General features: G+C 44.1%; 1 protein-coding gene across 1 annotated transcript in view; it reads left to right on the top strand.

Annotated features, from left to right (window-relative positions):
* The window catches only part of lrp2a (low density lipoprotein receptor-related protein 2a), a 45,375-nt gene that overhangs the window by 27,031 nt on the left and 4,267 nt on the right, over positions 1–14,077 (top strand). The window contains 27 exon segments of the mRNA XM_070838261.1: positions 14–303; positions 416–616; positions 853–879; positions 994–1,029; positions 1,130–1,372; positions 1,475–1,600; positions 2,427–2,546; positions 3,099–3,230; positions 3,866–4,067; positions 4,154–4,449; positions 4,809–5,475; positions 5,861–6,031; positions 6,129–6,352; positions 6,533–6,710; positions 7,964–8,160; positions 8,324–8,569; positions 8,725–8,853; positions 10,392–10,511; positions 11,289–11,405; positions 11,821–11,937; positions 12,107–12,244; positions 12,417–12,539; positions 12,669–12,797; positions 13,139–13,270; positions 13,398–13,529; positions 13,647–13,790; positions 13,901–14,066. Of these exon segments, the coding sequence (XP_070694362.1) occupies positions 14–303; positions 416–616; positions 853–879; positions 994–1,029; positions 1,130–1,372; positions 1,475–1,600; positions 2,427–2,546; positions 3,099–3,230; positions 3,866–4,067; positions 4,154–4,449; positions 4,809–5,475; positions 5,861–6,031; positions 6,129–6,352; positions 6,533–6,710; positions 7,964–8,160; positions 8,324–8,569; positions 8,725–8,853; positions 10,392–10,511; positions 11,289–11,405; positions 11,821–11,937; positions 12,107–12,244; positions 12,417–12,539; positions 12,669–12,797; positions 13,139–13,270; positions 13,398–13,529; positions 13,647–13,790; positions 13,901–14,066 (4,803 nt within the window).

Genomic DNA, 14,077 nt, shown 5'->3' with positions numbered 1-14,077 from the left:
GCTCTGCCATCAGACAGAAGATTGAGCGATCCTCTCTCACGGGTTCCAATCGGGAAGTCATCGTCAGCACAGCCATCTATCCATTTGCCATGACCATGTTTGGCCAGTTCATCTATTGGACAGACTGGAACACACGCAGCATCTATCGGGCCAACAAGCATGATGGCTCTGACCAGAGGGCCATGGTTCAGAACCTTCCATCCAGGCCAATGGACATCCACGTTTTGGCTAGTAGGAAACAACAGCAGTGTGATAGTCCCTGCCAGCAGTTTAATGGAGGCTGCAGCCACATCTGCACACCAGGTACAAGCAGTCTCATACTCTGAGTTTGTTTTTCAGCGTGTTATTATTTTCGTGCAATAATTGCAGCCTCAACTGACTGTATGAACTGTTTAATGCAATTTCACATTGTTAGGACCTAATGGAGCTGAGTGTCAGTGTCCGTCAGAGGGCCGCTGGTACCTGGCTGATAACAAGCACTGTATCCATGATAATGGGACTCGCTGCCAGCCAGGACAGTTTACTTGTATGAATGGCCGCTGTATTCGTGCCCAGTGGAAATGTGACAATGACAACGACTGCGGGGATGGCAGCGATGAGTTGGAGAGAGTCTGTGGTAGGGCGCTCTTAATACAGCTTGAAATAATTTTATTTATTTGCGTTTATCCCTCATTTTGTGTGTTATTGAATTATCTATAATCTCACTGTTGATTATTAGTCATTGCAGTCCTCACAGAGCCCTTATTCCTCATGCATGAACAAATAACTCTCTTCTCTATTAAATGCAATTCTTCATATCTTCACTAATACTAACAAGTTCTGTATTTTTTCTTCAACAAATTTATTTCTTAGGACCTAAGCATGACTTCAAACATGGTGGTGTGTATTCTTGCTCTTTATGATTTAATTTCCACGAACATGCACCTAACCCCTATGTATTAAAACAAATTAACACTAACAAATGAATCAATGTGCTTATACCTTTGCATGCAGTCCCACAGTTGCTGTCATCATTTATCGCCTTGTCAGGTAAAATGAGCTTCGCCTGCCTGTGTATTTCTGCCTCCTTCCTCCTGAAGTCGCTCTCTATTGGCCAGAGCTCTCATCTGTTCTTCATTCTCATTGGCAGCCTTCCACACCTGTGAACCTACCGTGTTTACCTGTGGCAATGGCCGCTGTGTGCCCTACCACTACCGCTGTGACCACTATGACGACTGTGGAGACAATAGTGACGAGGTGGGCTGTCTGTTCAGACCATGTGACCCCAACACAGAGTTCACCTGCAACAACGGCCGCTGTATCGCAAAGGAGTATGTTTGCAATGGCATCAACAACTGCTATGACAACGGCACTTCTGACGAACAGAACTGCCGTGAGTGGACTACGTTTGCCCCAGAAATCAAACAGAGTTAACTGATAGAATGAAAGCAGCTGTTCATTATAGCAAACATGTTGTAATTTATGTCTATTACAGCGGAGAGAACCTGCCAGCCAGAGCACACAAAATGTCAGTCTACCAACATCTGCATCCCGCGCTCATACCTGTGTGATGGAGACAACGACTGTGGGGATATGAGTGATGAGAGCCCTACACACTGTGGTAAGTTCAGCAGCAGCTTTACGGTTAAAACAATGTACGTTTTTTTCTGTTTCAGTTTCTGATCAATATATTCTGTTGCTAATTAATATAAATCATTCAACTTACCTCATGTAGTTGTAGCCTGAACAGGTGTTTTTCAGTTCCATGGTCCCGGTGTTGTGAATGTTGGCCCACTGGCATAGCTTAGTGGGGCACGTAAAGGTTCTCTGTACGAGATATATAAAACATTATTATAGCATTAAACAACTATTCGCCATGTAAATGTGTAGTGAACTAATTGTGACCTGAGCAGAGATTGAAGTCACACTCACTCTGTATGTGCTGTAATCCAAGCTTCCCTGGTCTTTGCACTGGTCATCAGTCTGTGAATCGTTCAGTGAGCGAGCCCATAGCACAGTGAAACTGAGCAGAAGGAAGAGTCAGAGCAGCTGCCCAGCGACAGACTCAGCTAAGCTACTGAGAGATTGGAATGAAGCGCACATTTGTTTTGGTCTGAGATACATATCTCAGTATTGTACAAAAAAAACTTTAAATGGGATAGAGCATAAATATCAGTGACACCTGTATTTGAGCAGTCAAAATGTTGTCATTCACTATACCAAACATAGTAAACACTAAATAATTCACTGTACATTAGGAAGTAGATAGACAGACAGACAGATAGACAGACTATGTGGTTATGCAAAAAGTTAGAAAGTTATCAGAAAGGGGAAATAAAAGAGTGAGAAACAGTCAGTGTTTATCCCACCCCCTCATCAGCATGTTAAGATTCCCACACTGACAAGCCCTTCAAGTGATTTCATGCCTCTCTATATCCTCTACATAGCATCATCCACATGTTCCCAGTCTGAGTTCCGTTGCTCCAGCGGTCGCTGCGTCCCCGCCCACTGGTACTGTGACGGAGGGGCTGACTGCTCTGACGGCTCTGATGAACCCCCCTCCTGCAGTGAGTGTCGCACAACTCTCTCACCCTCAAAACGGGCCTGTTGGCTTTGTTGGCTGTCTGCCCCCGCCCCATTATCAGCTGCTCGGTTATTGTGTGTTTGTCTGCCGATCTGCATCTGTGTGCTGGTGTGAGAGAATGCTGTGAGTGATGTAGCGGAGAGTGCGAGTCAGTGGTGTATTTCTTTGTTGACGATGTGGTCAGTCAGGCCTCCTATTGTGTGCTGCATTCCTCTGTGGTGACGCCCCTCAGTGTCCTCTGACAAACAGCACCTCCCCCTCCCTTTGTCCACCAGGGGTTACAGAGCCTCACTTTGGCTTTTGTTTAGATAGCTCACCATGCATGGGAATGTGGAGTTGCCATGACTATTTTGAAAGCTTTGCCAGTGTTGTATTGTGCCTTGATTATTAGTAGAAAAGCAGCGGGGGAAGTACCTGAGATAACTGGCAATCACAAAATGGAAAAAAGTTACAAAGAGGGATAGTAATTGATTCTGAATATTGAGTACTTTGCTGTGTTATCTACAGTTTAATGTTATTTGATTTGTCTCTGTAGCCACATTGGTCAGAACCTGCAACACAGAACAGTTTCGCTGTGATGATGGCAGGTGCATTGCCTCATCCTGGATCTGTGATGGAGACAATGACTGTGGCGACATGAGTGACGAAGACCAGAGGCATAATTGTGGTATGCATTCTTTTTTATTACCCCTCATGCTTTCTCTCCTTCCACATCGTCTTTCTTTTTGCCACATTCTTCATCCCTTCCTGCATCTTCCCACTTCTTCATCTCCTCCGCTTGCAGCCCATCCCCTGTTCCCCATCACTTCTCCACTTTGCCCCCTCCTGCTTCCCTCATCCTCTCGTTATTCAGGAAGCTGATGGATTAGGATACACACCACTGGGGGAGTGTTGTGTGGGAGACACTGGCAGTCAGTGCCCGGCATCTTAGTCTCCTGTAGGAGCTCTCCATCCCAAGGAACTGACATTCCTGATTTCTCCTGCCTCACTCGTTACTTTGTGCATGTCTCCTTTCTCTGGCTTCCTGGCTCAAGATGGATCAAGACTCGTATGTCTCACCAATGTGTGCTCCAACAATAAGATGCCTGAAGCTAAAGACTTCAGCACTGCCTGAGCCTCTGTAGGAGACTCACTTCAAACAATGTGGATCAATCACATTAGATGGATAAAAAATTCGCGGCTGCTTGTTTTGAAATACAGTTCGGAATGCTTGGATTGCCAAAAATGCAGGTTGACATTTGGTTACCACCATCATTATTTAACTTTTAAATCCCCCTGCTGGGTTTTGATTTTTTTTTTCAGGCAATCGCACATGTTCAAGTGCAGAGTTCACCTGTGTGAACAACCAACCACCTCAGCGGAAATGCATCCCACGCGACTGGGTGTGTGATGGAGATGCAGACTGTGCAGATGGATTAGATGAACATCAAAACTGTACACGCAGATCCTGTGGCGTCAATGAGTTCACCTGTAGCAATGGCCTCTGCATACGCAGCTCCTACAGGTGAGGAAAAATATCATACATTGCATCTGTGATCAGTCTGTCTTGCAGTGTGAGCTCATGCTTTGTGGCCTGTCTTCTGACATCAGGTGTGATCGGCGTAACGACTGTGGGGACAGCAGCGACGAGCAGGGCTGCACCTACCAGCCGTGCCAGCAGCACCAGTTCACCTGCCAGAACGGCCGCTGCGTGTCACATGACTTTGTCTGCGATGGCGACAACGACTGTGGTGACGATTCTGATGAGCTGGAGCACATGTGCCGCACACCGGCACCCACCTGCCCCCCTGGAGAGTTCAGATGTGACAATGGACACTGTATCCCCCTGAGCCAGGTGTGCGACAGGAACGACGACTGCTCCGACAACAGCGATGAGAAGGGATGCGGTGAGTGTGAAGAGATTTTCAGAATAGTTCAAGAAATTGTGCTGTTAAAACTTTGAAACTTTTGGTTTCTTCAGTGTTTGTCTGCTGTTGGGTTTCACCAGCTGGTGCACACTCCCTCTAGGGGAGATGTCAAAGAAGTGCTGGAGCCGATGCAGGGAAAGACAGATAAAGCACAGTTATGAACTATTATCAATCAATGGTTGGATGTTAAATCAGTTTAGAAAAAGACATAAATATATATTTAAATGAATAAATACAAGAACAAAAATAGTAGCCTAGAGCATATCATCTTTGTTTTCTTTGCTGTCTTTGCTTATGATTTTAATAACTTTGTTCATATTATGCCTCTTTGTCTGTAGGTGTCAATGAGTGTACAGACCCAACCATCCACCACTGTGATCACAATTGTACCGACACACCCACCAGCTTCATCTGCACCTGTCGTCCCGGCTACCGCCTCATGTCTGACAGCAAAACGTGTGACGATGTCAACGAGTGTGCAGAGACACCGAGCGTGTGCAGCCAGGTCTGCGAGAACACTGTCGGCTCCTACGTTTGTAAATGCGCCCCAGGATTCCTCCGAGAGCCGGACGGTCACAGCTGCCGTCAGAACAGCAACATCTCACCCTACCTCATCTTCAGCAACCGCTATTACCTTAGGAACCTGTCAACAGACGGGCAGGCCTACTCTCTGATCCTGCAGGGCCTGACCAGTGTGGTGGCCATGGACTTTGATCGCGTCGACAAGCGCCTGTATTGGATTGATGTGAGCCGCAGAATGATTGAGAGGATGTCCTTCAATGGCAGTAACAGAGAGGTGGTGGTCAATGGAGTTCTACATGGAGAGGGCCTTGCTGTTGACTGGATAGCCAGGAAGCTCTACTGGGTGGACAGCTTCTTGGATTGTCTCAAAGTGTCTGAGCTGGATGGTCGATTTGTGAAGAAACTGGCTGAACACTGCGTGGATGGCAATAACTCCTTCTGCTTTGAAAACCCCAGAGCCATTGTGTTGCATCCCAAATATGGGTGAGTCAGAGGGGGAGGAATTAAGTCAGGTCGACTGATCAGTGGCATTGCCATTATTATCAGCTGGGTTACTGCAATATTGCAAATGTGGAAATAAATGTTTTATAGGCAGAATTATCAGGCATTTTTGATTTTTCCTTGTCTTAATTCAATTCAAGTACATTTAAATTTAAATTTAAAACTTATTGCTGCTGTCATCTCATTTTAAAATTTGATTGTCAAAAATATTTTCCACTATATATTATTATCTAGAAAATATCAGTGTGGCTCCTCCTGAATGAAAAGAATTGCAAAGTTTTTGTCCAGAGGTATTGTTTCTACTTTCTTCACATATATATATATAGTCACCATGCGATTTTAGGTAATTTTCTTGGCTCCCTGTTAGATTTGTGTACTGGACAGACTGGGGAGAGAAAGCCTTTATAGGACGTGTTGGAATGGACGGAACCAACAAAGCAGCTATCATCACCACCAAAATAGAGTGGCCCAACGGGATCACGATTGACTACACTAATGACAAACTGTACTGGTCTGATGCTCATCTCAGCTACATTGAGTAAGTACATTTGTCAGGAGGTGATCATCTGGTTTTTCTTCCTCCAGTAAATGCAGTGAGACTTGTAACCTTTTGCCTTTCATTTTAATCTCGTCAGATACTCAGACTTGGATGGCCAACACAGACACACAGTGTATGATGGAGATTTGCCTCACCCGTTTGCCCTGACTGTGTTCGAGGACACTGTATACTGGACTGACTGGAACACACGCACAGTGGAGAAAGGCAACAAATACGACGGCTCTGATCGTCAGGCCCTGGTTAACACCACTCACAGACCATTTGACATCCACGTGTATCATCCTTACAGACAGCCTATCGGTGAGTTCAAATCTAGTGTTCAAGAGCTTTTTGTCATAAAACGTATACAAAAAAATATAAAACATGTCGACATGTCCACCTTAAGTTGATTTAGGGACAAGCTGAACAATACCCGGCCTGTATTTTCCCAGCTGTGGTGAATTGAAATTGTTTGACCAACTGTGACTTTTCCTCTGGCAGTAAACAATCCTTGTGCGATGAACAATGGGGGCTGCTCTCACCTGTGCCTGATCCGTCACGGGGGGCGGGAACACACCTGTGAGTGCCCCGACCATTTCCTGACTGTGCAAATAGGAGGTGTGACCCGATGCCTTCCCATGTGCACCAGCACCCAGTACAGATGCGCTAACAATGAACGGTTTGTCAGGATTTCTTACCTTGTGGTATAAGTTGTGATTTATTTATTTGATGTGCAGCATCAGTATAGTATTGTTGAACTGACTGTGACACATTTGTGGGGCTGCCATAAACAAATCTGATTGGTAGATGTTATTTCATATCAGGGGTTTTTGTTTGCATGAAATTCAAAATTGAGACCTGGGGCCAGATGCATAAAACTTTTTGTAGATTCACAACTAAAACTGCAAAGCACAAGGACAAAACTGTGCATATGCATTATTTTCACCAGATAAATACTCCAGCTCCAGGTACGGATGGTTCTGTTGAATAAATCTCAGTAATTGTGGAACTGGGCGTATGTGCACTAGCCTCATTTCCACCTCCACAGTTAGCCATAAATGAATGTATAAAAACACTTAACATCCTTTTGGTCACCCTATTGATACACCAATCATTAATTCTCGCGATGGGAAGAAGCGAAAATTTCACAGGTTGACCCTCGTAAATGATTTAGATTAAGTTTATAAATGCGTCTTTGAGTGACATTTTATAGACTGCAAAATAATGACACAGTCAGTGAATTTGGCAAACAACCTGAATAAGGTTTTATTCTAAGGTAACATCTCTCACCGTATATTTCATCATTTCATCGGCTATCTGAGCTAAAACTGTGTGTGTACACCTGGTCTTAAGTATGCGTCAGGTGCGCACTTTCTCACTGCACATTCCTCTTTTATAAATACCAGTTTATGTGTTGGAAAAGGTGTACACATGGTTTTTATGCGTACACATCGTTTATACCTCTGGCTGCAGATTTCTTAAAATCGTCACAGAAAGACTTTTCTTTTTGTGTGATTTTGTTCCATTTTCGTCACTGAGGGGAAAACCCTGGAAGCAGTGTTTGCATAGGCTGTTCACTTCATCACTTCACTCCATCGTGTAATTTCTAAACATTGAAATAGTACATTTCTGTTTACTGTCCTTTTAATGGAAAAACAGCGCCCCCTGCTGTTTGTTTAATTATATAATCCAACAGATTTTTCTCCAAAGCTTCTTTGGTGCACTGATGCTGTCAATTTATATCATTATTCTCGTGTTGCAACTCAAGCCAAATTAAATTTTTTTGCCGGTTTTTGCAACCTTTCATTGAGTTGTAAGTAGTTATTTAGGAGATGAAGTGAGCTTTGAATATTTAAAGGGAGTCAGGGAAATATAATTTACAGCTTTGGTAAAACACGCTAAATATTTTTGTACCCACTTGTGTTCCAACAGATGTATTCCTATCTGGTGGAAATGTGATGGCCAGAGGGACTGCAGAGACGGCTCAGACGAGCCCTCCACCTGCCCGACTCGCCACTGCAGGCTCGGCCAGTTTCAGTGCAATGATGGAAACTGCACCAGTCCACACTTCCTGTGCAACAGCAACCAGGACTGCCATGATGGCTCAGATGAAGACCCGGTGCTGTGTGGTGGGTCTCTTGGCTGACTATTTTAATTGCTAATGTTAATTTCTGTAAAATGTAATGTATTCTTCGAGGCTCACGTTAAGTGCTTCTACTTCAATTTGTTTGTGCAATTCAGTGTGGCTTCACGTAAAAAAACAGTCAACTGAGTGACTCGTCTCTCCTCTAGCTACACACCAGTGTGAATCCCACCAGTGGCAGTGTGCAAATAAGCGATGTATCCCAGAGTCGTGGCAGTGCGACGGTGAGGACGACTGTGGTGATCAGTCTGATGAGGACCCCGCCCACTGCTCCACCAGGACCTGCCGCCCTGGACAGTTCAAGTGCCGCAATGGACGCTGCATCCCTCAGAGCTGGAAATGTGACGTTGATGATGATTGTGGTGACAACTCGGATGAACCATTAGAGGAGTGCAGTAAGTTCAGTGTCTTTCTCCCTTTTTTTAAACTACTCATCCGAGTCTGACTACTTTTGGTATTAATTATGTAAGTATTAATTACATAAGGATTTTAAAAAAGATACTCCAGCCTTTGTCTTGTTTACTTGATAACTGTGGTGTTTTCTCCACAGTGGGACCGTCATATCGATGTGACAACCACACAGAGTTTGACTGCAAGACCAACTACCGCTGCGTGCCACTGTGGTCTGTTTGCAACGGCCACAACGACTGCAGAGACAACAGTGATGAGCAGGGCTGTGGTGAGTCTACGACAGCCATCCCTGAGACAGAACTGAGGTCCTATTTATATTGTGGCAGTTATTCATCAGGACTGAATATGCTATCGATGCTAACAGATCTTATTTCAAAGCTTTCCAGGCTGATCAAGTCACATTTTTCGTTTAATGATTCCAGAGATCTCAGAGGATTAAAAATGTTACTGCATAGAAACAAGGTTATGTCTTCAAAAAGTGAGTGAAGGGCAATTAGCCAACACCTCAGCCTCCTGTGGAACATTACACAGTGAGGTAGTGGGAGGTGCTGATGGAGAGGGTCTCACCACTCACCCTCCCCCACCATTTGCCTCTCCCTGAGAGCACCACAGATTTATGAGCTGTCCAGTGTTATGGGTCTACATATATGTGTGTATGTGCGGGCGCTGTTGCTCTGTCCTTGCGTGGGGGCAGGGTTCACATAAGTTTCTTTGTACGTTGCTACGATCCAAACACACTCACGGCGGCCCTCCCGTCTCTTATCGGAGGCCCTCACTCCATTAGTGCCATGCCCGCGCAGGACGGGAGATCCGTGCTAATCTTCCTGTAAGAATGTAGCAGATGGGCCAGGTGGAGGGCTAGGAGGGCAGGACTAGCTAACACTGCGCTATCTTTGACCCCCAGCACTGTGTGGTAGAGACGGCTCAGACCAGCTCTCCTCCACTCCTTACTCGTCTTTGCTTCTCATCTCCTGCAGTGTTATCCACTACAGACACATACAGACAGAGGTCACCCATCTGTCCTCCCTCTATGACTATTGCAGTTTAATTAAAAAACAAGATACTTTTCATTTCAAACTGACATTTTCATCATTACTCAAAAGCCTAAAAATTTTGAGTCATAGAGTGTTGTTGCACATTTTATATCAATAAAAGTATCTACTGGAACAATGTGAGATTATCTCACCGTGTCATTCAAAGTTTAGCATACAGACATGTGTTGGTACAATTGTGGTGTCAATGGCCTTAAATCTGTGATTTTAATGCACAATATACACTAATTTATTGATTGATTGATTAGATACACATAGTTAATTCAGTTTAATGCAACAGTCCTGCAATAAATTCTACCTTCATGAAGGTTTTAATATTAGAAGGGTTGATTCAACGGTAGAGTCATTTTTAAGGACTCAGTGTGTTGTTCTCTTGACTGGCATTGTGTTATACTGAGAGGTGTTTCCCCCTGGGTATATATTTAAAGCTCGACTTGCCACTTTCCAACACTTGAGCCAGTGCATCTACCAGATTTTTGCCCCTAATTGTATATTCTCTCATAAATATTTTCTTGTAGCATCAAACTGTATTCTGCCTGGTAAAATATTGTACTTAACATCTTTAGTCCAAGCAGCACATACCTATTTGCATACAGCAAGTCCAAGGAGCCTTGATGTTTTCTGTTAAAGTTGGAAAAAAATGTCACAGAAAGGAGCATTCTTCGGGCTCTCTTAGGCAGAGCAAGGACGTATATATATATCTATAGATATATTTTCACCAATGACCAGTTTCATGTACCTGGTCCTTTCTCAGATGAACTTACCTGTGATCCTAACGGAGACTTCCGCTGTGACAACCACCGCTGCATCCCTCTGAGATGGAGGTGTGACGGGGACGACGACTGTGGCGACAACTCTGATGAGCGCAGCTGCGGTGAGCGCTGTTCGCCGACAAAGTTACACCACGTCATTCAGTCGCTTTCAACGGGCTTGTTTGAGCACCGACGAGAGTGTGAACAGTGAAAAGCTGGTCACATTGTTTTGATATCATCTAAGTGTCTTTTAAGTGGGTTTACTGTGGGATTTTAGCTCAGCTCCCGTGAGTTGTCCAAATGAAAAATGAGTGTTGAAAGCAAAGAATAGTCCTGCTATTATTTTATCAGACAGCAGGGAGGTTTTGTAAGAGGCTCAACACTTCTGCCGACAGTGCAGTGCTGAGAGAGGTAGTCTTATCAGCTGCTAGAGAAACAGGCTGTCCTCAGCGTGTCAGAAAGAGGGAGTGAAGGAGTCTGTCACCCTTCGCCCTGGAGAATTTAAACATGTCTGAGAACATGCCAGTTAATAGCGATAATGTAGCTTCTCAAAGGAGAAACAGTGACTGGGGTTAAATCACGGCGCACTGATGATGCCAGGAGAGTTTGTCTTCAGTGAACTCATGTGCTCACTATAGATTAACTCATACTGCTTGTGTTGAGGTGGATGGTGGGTGCTTTATGTCACAATATGAAAATGTCCTCCATATTATAGAAAATAGTATTTAAAAACCCGTGACAGGTTGGGAAACGTGTGAAAGTTGAATCCGTGGCACACAAGAGCTTTAGGCGTCCCACTGATTCATGTGTCTGCGCAGTAGAAATATAATACAAACATAAGAAAATTCAGCATTTTTTTTTATTCTGTGTTTGATTTCTGTGTTCATGTTTTCCCTCAGCTCCACGCGCATGCACAGAGAGCGAGTTTCGTTGTGATAATCTGCGCTGCATTCCTGACCGTTGGGTCTGTGACCATGACAACGACTGTGAGGACAACTCGGATGAAAGGGACTGTGGTAAGTGGAGGCTCTTTGTTGGCTGGCTGTTTGTGAGTAACGGAGGGCTGCACTAAACAAAGAAGCAATAAAACTTGACATTTTGAAGGGTAGCATAGACAGACAGGACCACCAATAGTCATCTATTCAAAAATGGTTTATTCACTCTACTACAACTGCAGGATTTGTTCCTTGGAGTGCTGGTAGAAGACAGATCGCTGTTTTAGAAGTTCAAGTCTGAATGGCCATCACATATCCAAAAGTTGTTCTAGTTGACGTACATAAAATTAAAGAATATTGCCTGTGTATGAATAAAGAAGAAATGTGGGGGTTTGATGCGCTAAATGTGTCTTTACTGCAGTTATGACAAAGACAAAGCGAGGCTACTTTTATGTGAGGTAAAGCTGCATGTTGTGCTGCTCTGGCTGTGTTGCAGAGTTGCGGACTTGTCATCCTGGTTACTTCCAGTGCGGCAGTGGACACTGTATCGCTGAGCGCTTTAAATGCGATGGCAACGCTGACTGCCTGGACTATACAGATGAGGCGTCTTGTCGTAAGTTTCCCACAGTGAAAAGTTTCCCTTCTGTGATAATTATTGTCTGCATTTTCACATTGGTGAATATATAGCATGCACATATTCTTCACACACATTCAGTATCTTGATCACATTAGGATTGAGAATTGTGAGTCTGAGGGTTTGACATTACTGTTCTGACTTTTAGCGACCCGCTTTCCCAACGGCACGTACTGCCCACCCTTCCTGTTTGAGTGCAAGAACCACGTATGTGTCCAGCCTCATTGGAAATGTGACGGAGACAATGACTGTGGAGATAATTCAGACGAGGAGCTTCACCTCTGCTGTAAGGAGTAACATAAACCCTCCAGCACATACAAAAACCAAAGCTTACTGGGTTCTTGCCAAGTCATCCTGCACAGAATATCATCTAACTTGATACTGGGCTCACTATTTGTAAGCGAGTGCATTTCATTTCTGAGTGCTGTGAGGTTTCTGCTGTATCTGTTCATCCACAGTGGAAATCCAGTGTGAGACTCCGTTCCGTTTCCGCTGCGACAACAACCGCTGCATCTACAGCCACGAGCTGTGCAACTCTGTTGATGACTGCGGCGATGGCTCTGATGAGAGACAGGAAAACTGTAAGTATGATATTTTGCACCTGAAGATCTCATTCGTCTGCTCAATCTTACGCCATATTCTGTTTTTCTTGTTTGAACACAACATGCTTCTACAGCATCTCTTGAATTGTTATGTTTCTCTCCATCTAGGCCAAAGCCCCACTCACGGACCGTGTACAGATGATGAGTACAAATGCAGTAACGGACAATGCATCCCTCTACAGTACGCATGTGATGATTATGATGACTGTGGAGATCAGTCGGATGAGCTTGGCTGCCGTGAGTACATTAACAAAAAGCATATTAGTAATGATGGTGAATCAAAAATGTGAAAAACATGTTTTAAACTTGTTAAGTTATTCTTGATATCATAGTGTACTGCACATGTACCTAATTTAAATGACCCAAATATGCTAATAATGTATAATACTTCTTTAAATTCTATTGTGTTTACTTCAGAGAAACAACTCATAAATTATTTATTCAGCTGATTTAGTTAATTCACCACCACCATGACTATAATGTAATGAACAAACTGATTGTGTGCAAAGATAAATAAAGGATAAAACTATGAGTGTCTAGTTTGATATTCAGTGTGTTTTTGTATTCGCTCCTGTCAGACCAAGGCAGTGGGCACACGTGCAGCGACAACATCTGCGAACACAACTGCACCGACCTGACGAGTGGAGGCTTACTCTGTTCGTGCAAGCCCGGCTACAAGCCCAGAGCGACAGAAAAACACACCTGTGAAGGTAAACGACACATCAGTTAGTCAGTCATGCACTCAATCCATTTAAACACTGACAAAGAAGTACTTTTTTTACATTCAGTTAATGTTTTTTTATCTCTTTGGTTAATTTTCTTTGCTTTTTGAAACAGATGTGAATGAGTGTGAGGTGTATGGCACGTGTCCTCAGGAGTGCAAGAACACAAAGGGCAGCTACGAGTGCTTTTGTGCTGACGGCTTCCTCTCTTTTGGTGAACCACATGGGACAGAGTGTGCTGCCCAGGGTAAGAGCTCTGGATTCAAACACTGGCAAAAATTCTTTAGAATCGTTTCCTTTTATTAGTCAAACTCTGCAGTGAAACTACTTACAGCACTCACAACTCTTCTCATTTCCTGTATAGGAAACCCACCAGTGCTGCTCTTGCCAGACAACGTTCGCATCCGTCGTTTCAACCTGTCGTCGGAGCAGTACTCAGACTATGTGGACAACGCTGAGCACATCCAAGCCTTGGACTACCTGTGGGATCCAGAGGGACAAGGACTCAGTAAGAATTCTATTGTAAACCTGTTAATGTTTTTTTTTTTTGGCTGTTGTGTATATAAAAGCACCAAGATCCCTAAGTTGGAATGACCTTTATCCTTTAATTCGCTGTAGGTATCGTGTACTGGACAGTTTTGGGTCGGGGATCTCAGTTTGGCTCTATCAAACGCGCCTACATGACCACATTTAACGATCATGGCAACAACCCAGTGAAAGACGTGGATTTGAACCTGAGATACGTCGCTAATCCCGACGGCATCGCTTTGGACTGGGTCGGCGGGTAATTCTCCA

Source organism: Pempheris klunzingeri, chromosome 10 (assembly GCF_042242105.1).
Source record: "Pempheris klunzingeri isolate RE-2024b chromosome 10, fPemKlu1.hap1, whole genome shotgun sequence".
In the NCBI taxonomy this organism is placed as follows: domain Eukaryota; kingdom Metazoa; phylum Chordata; class Actinopteri; order Acropomatiformes; family Pempheridae; genus Pempheris; species Pempheris klunzingeri.
Note: the sequence above shows the minus strand (reverse complement) of the source record. Positions and strands in the feature narration are given on the sequence as shown.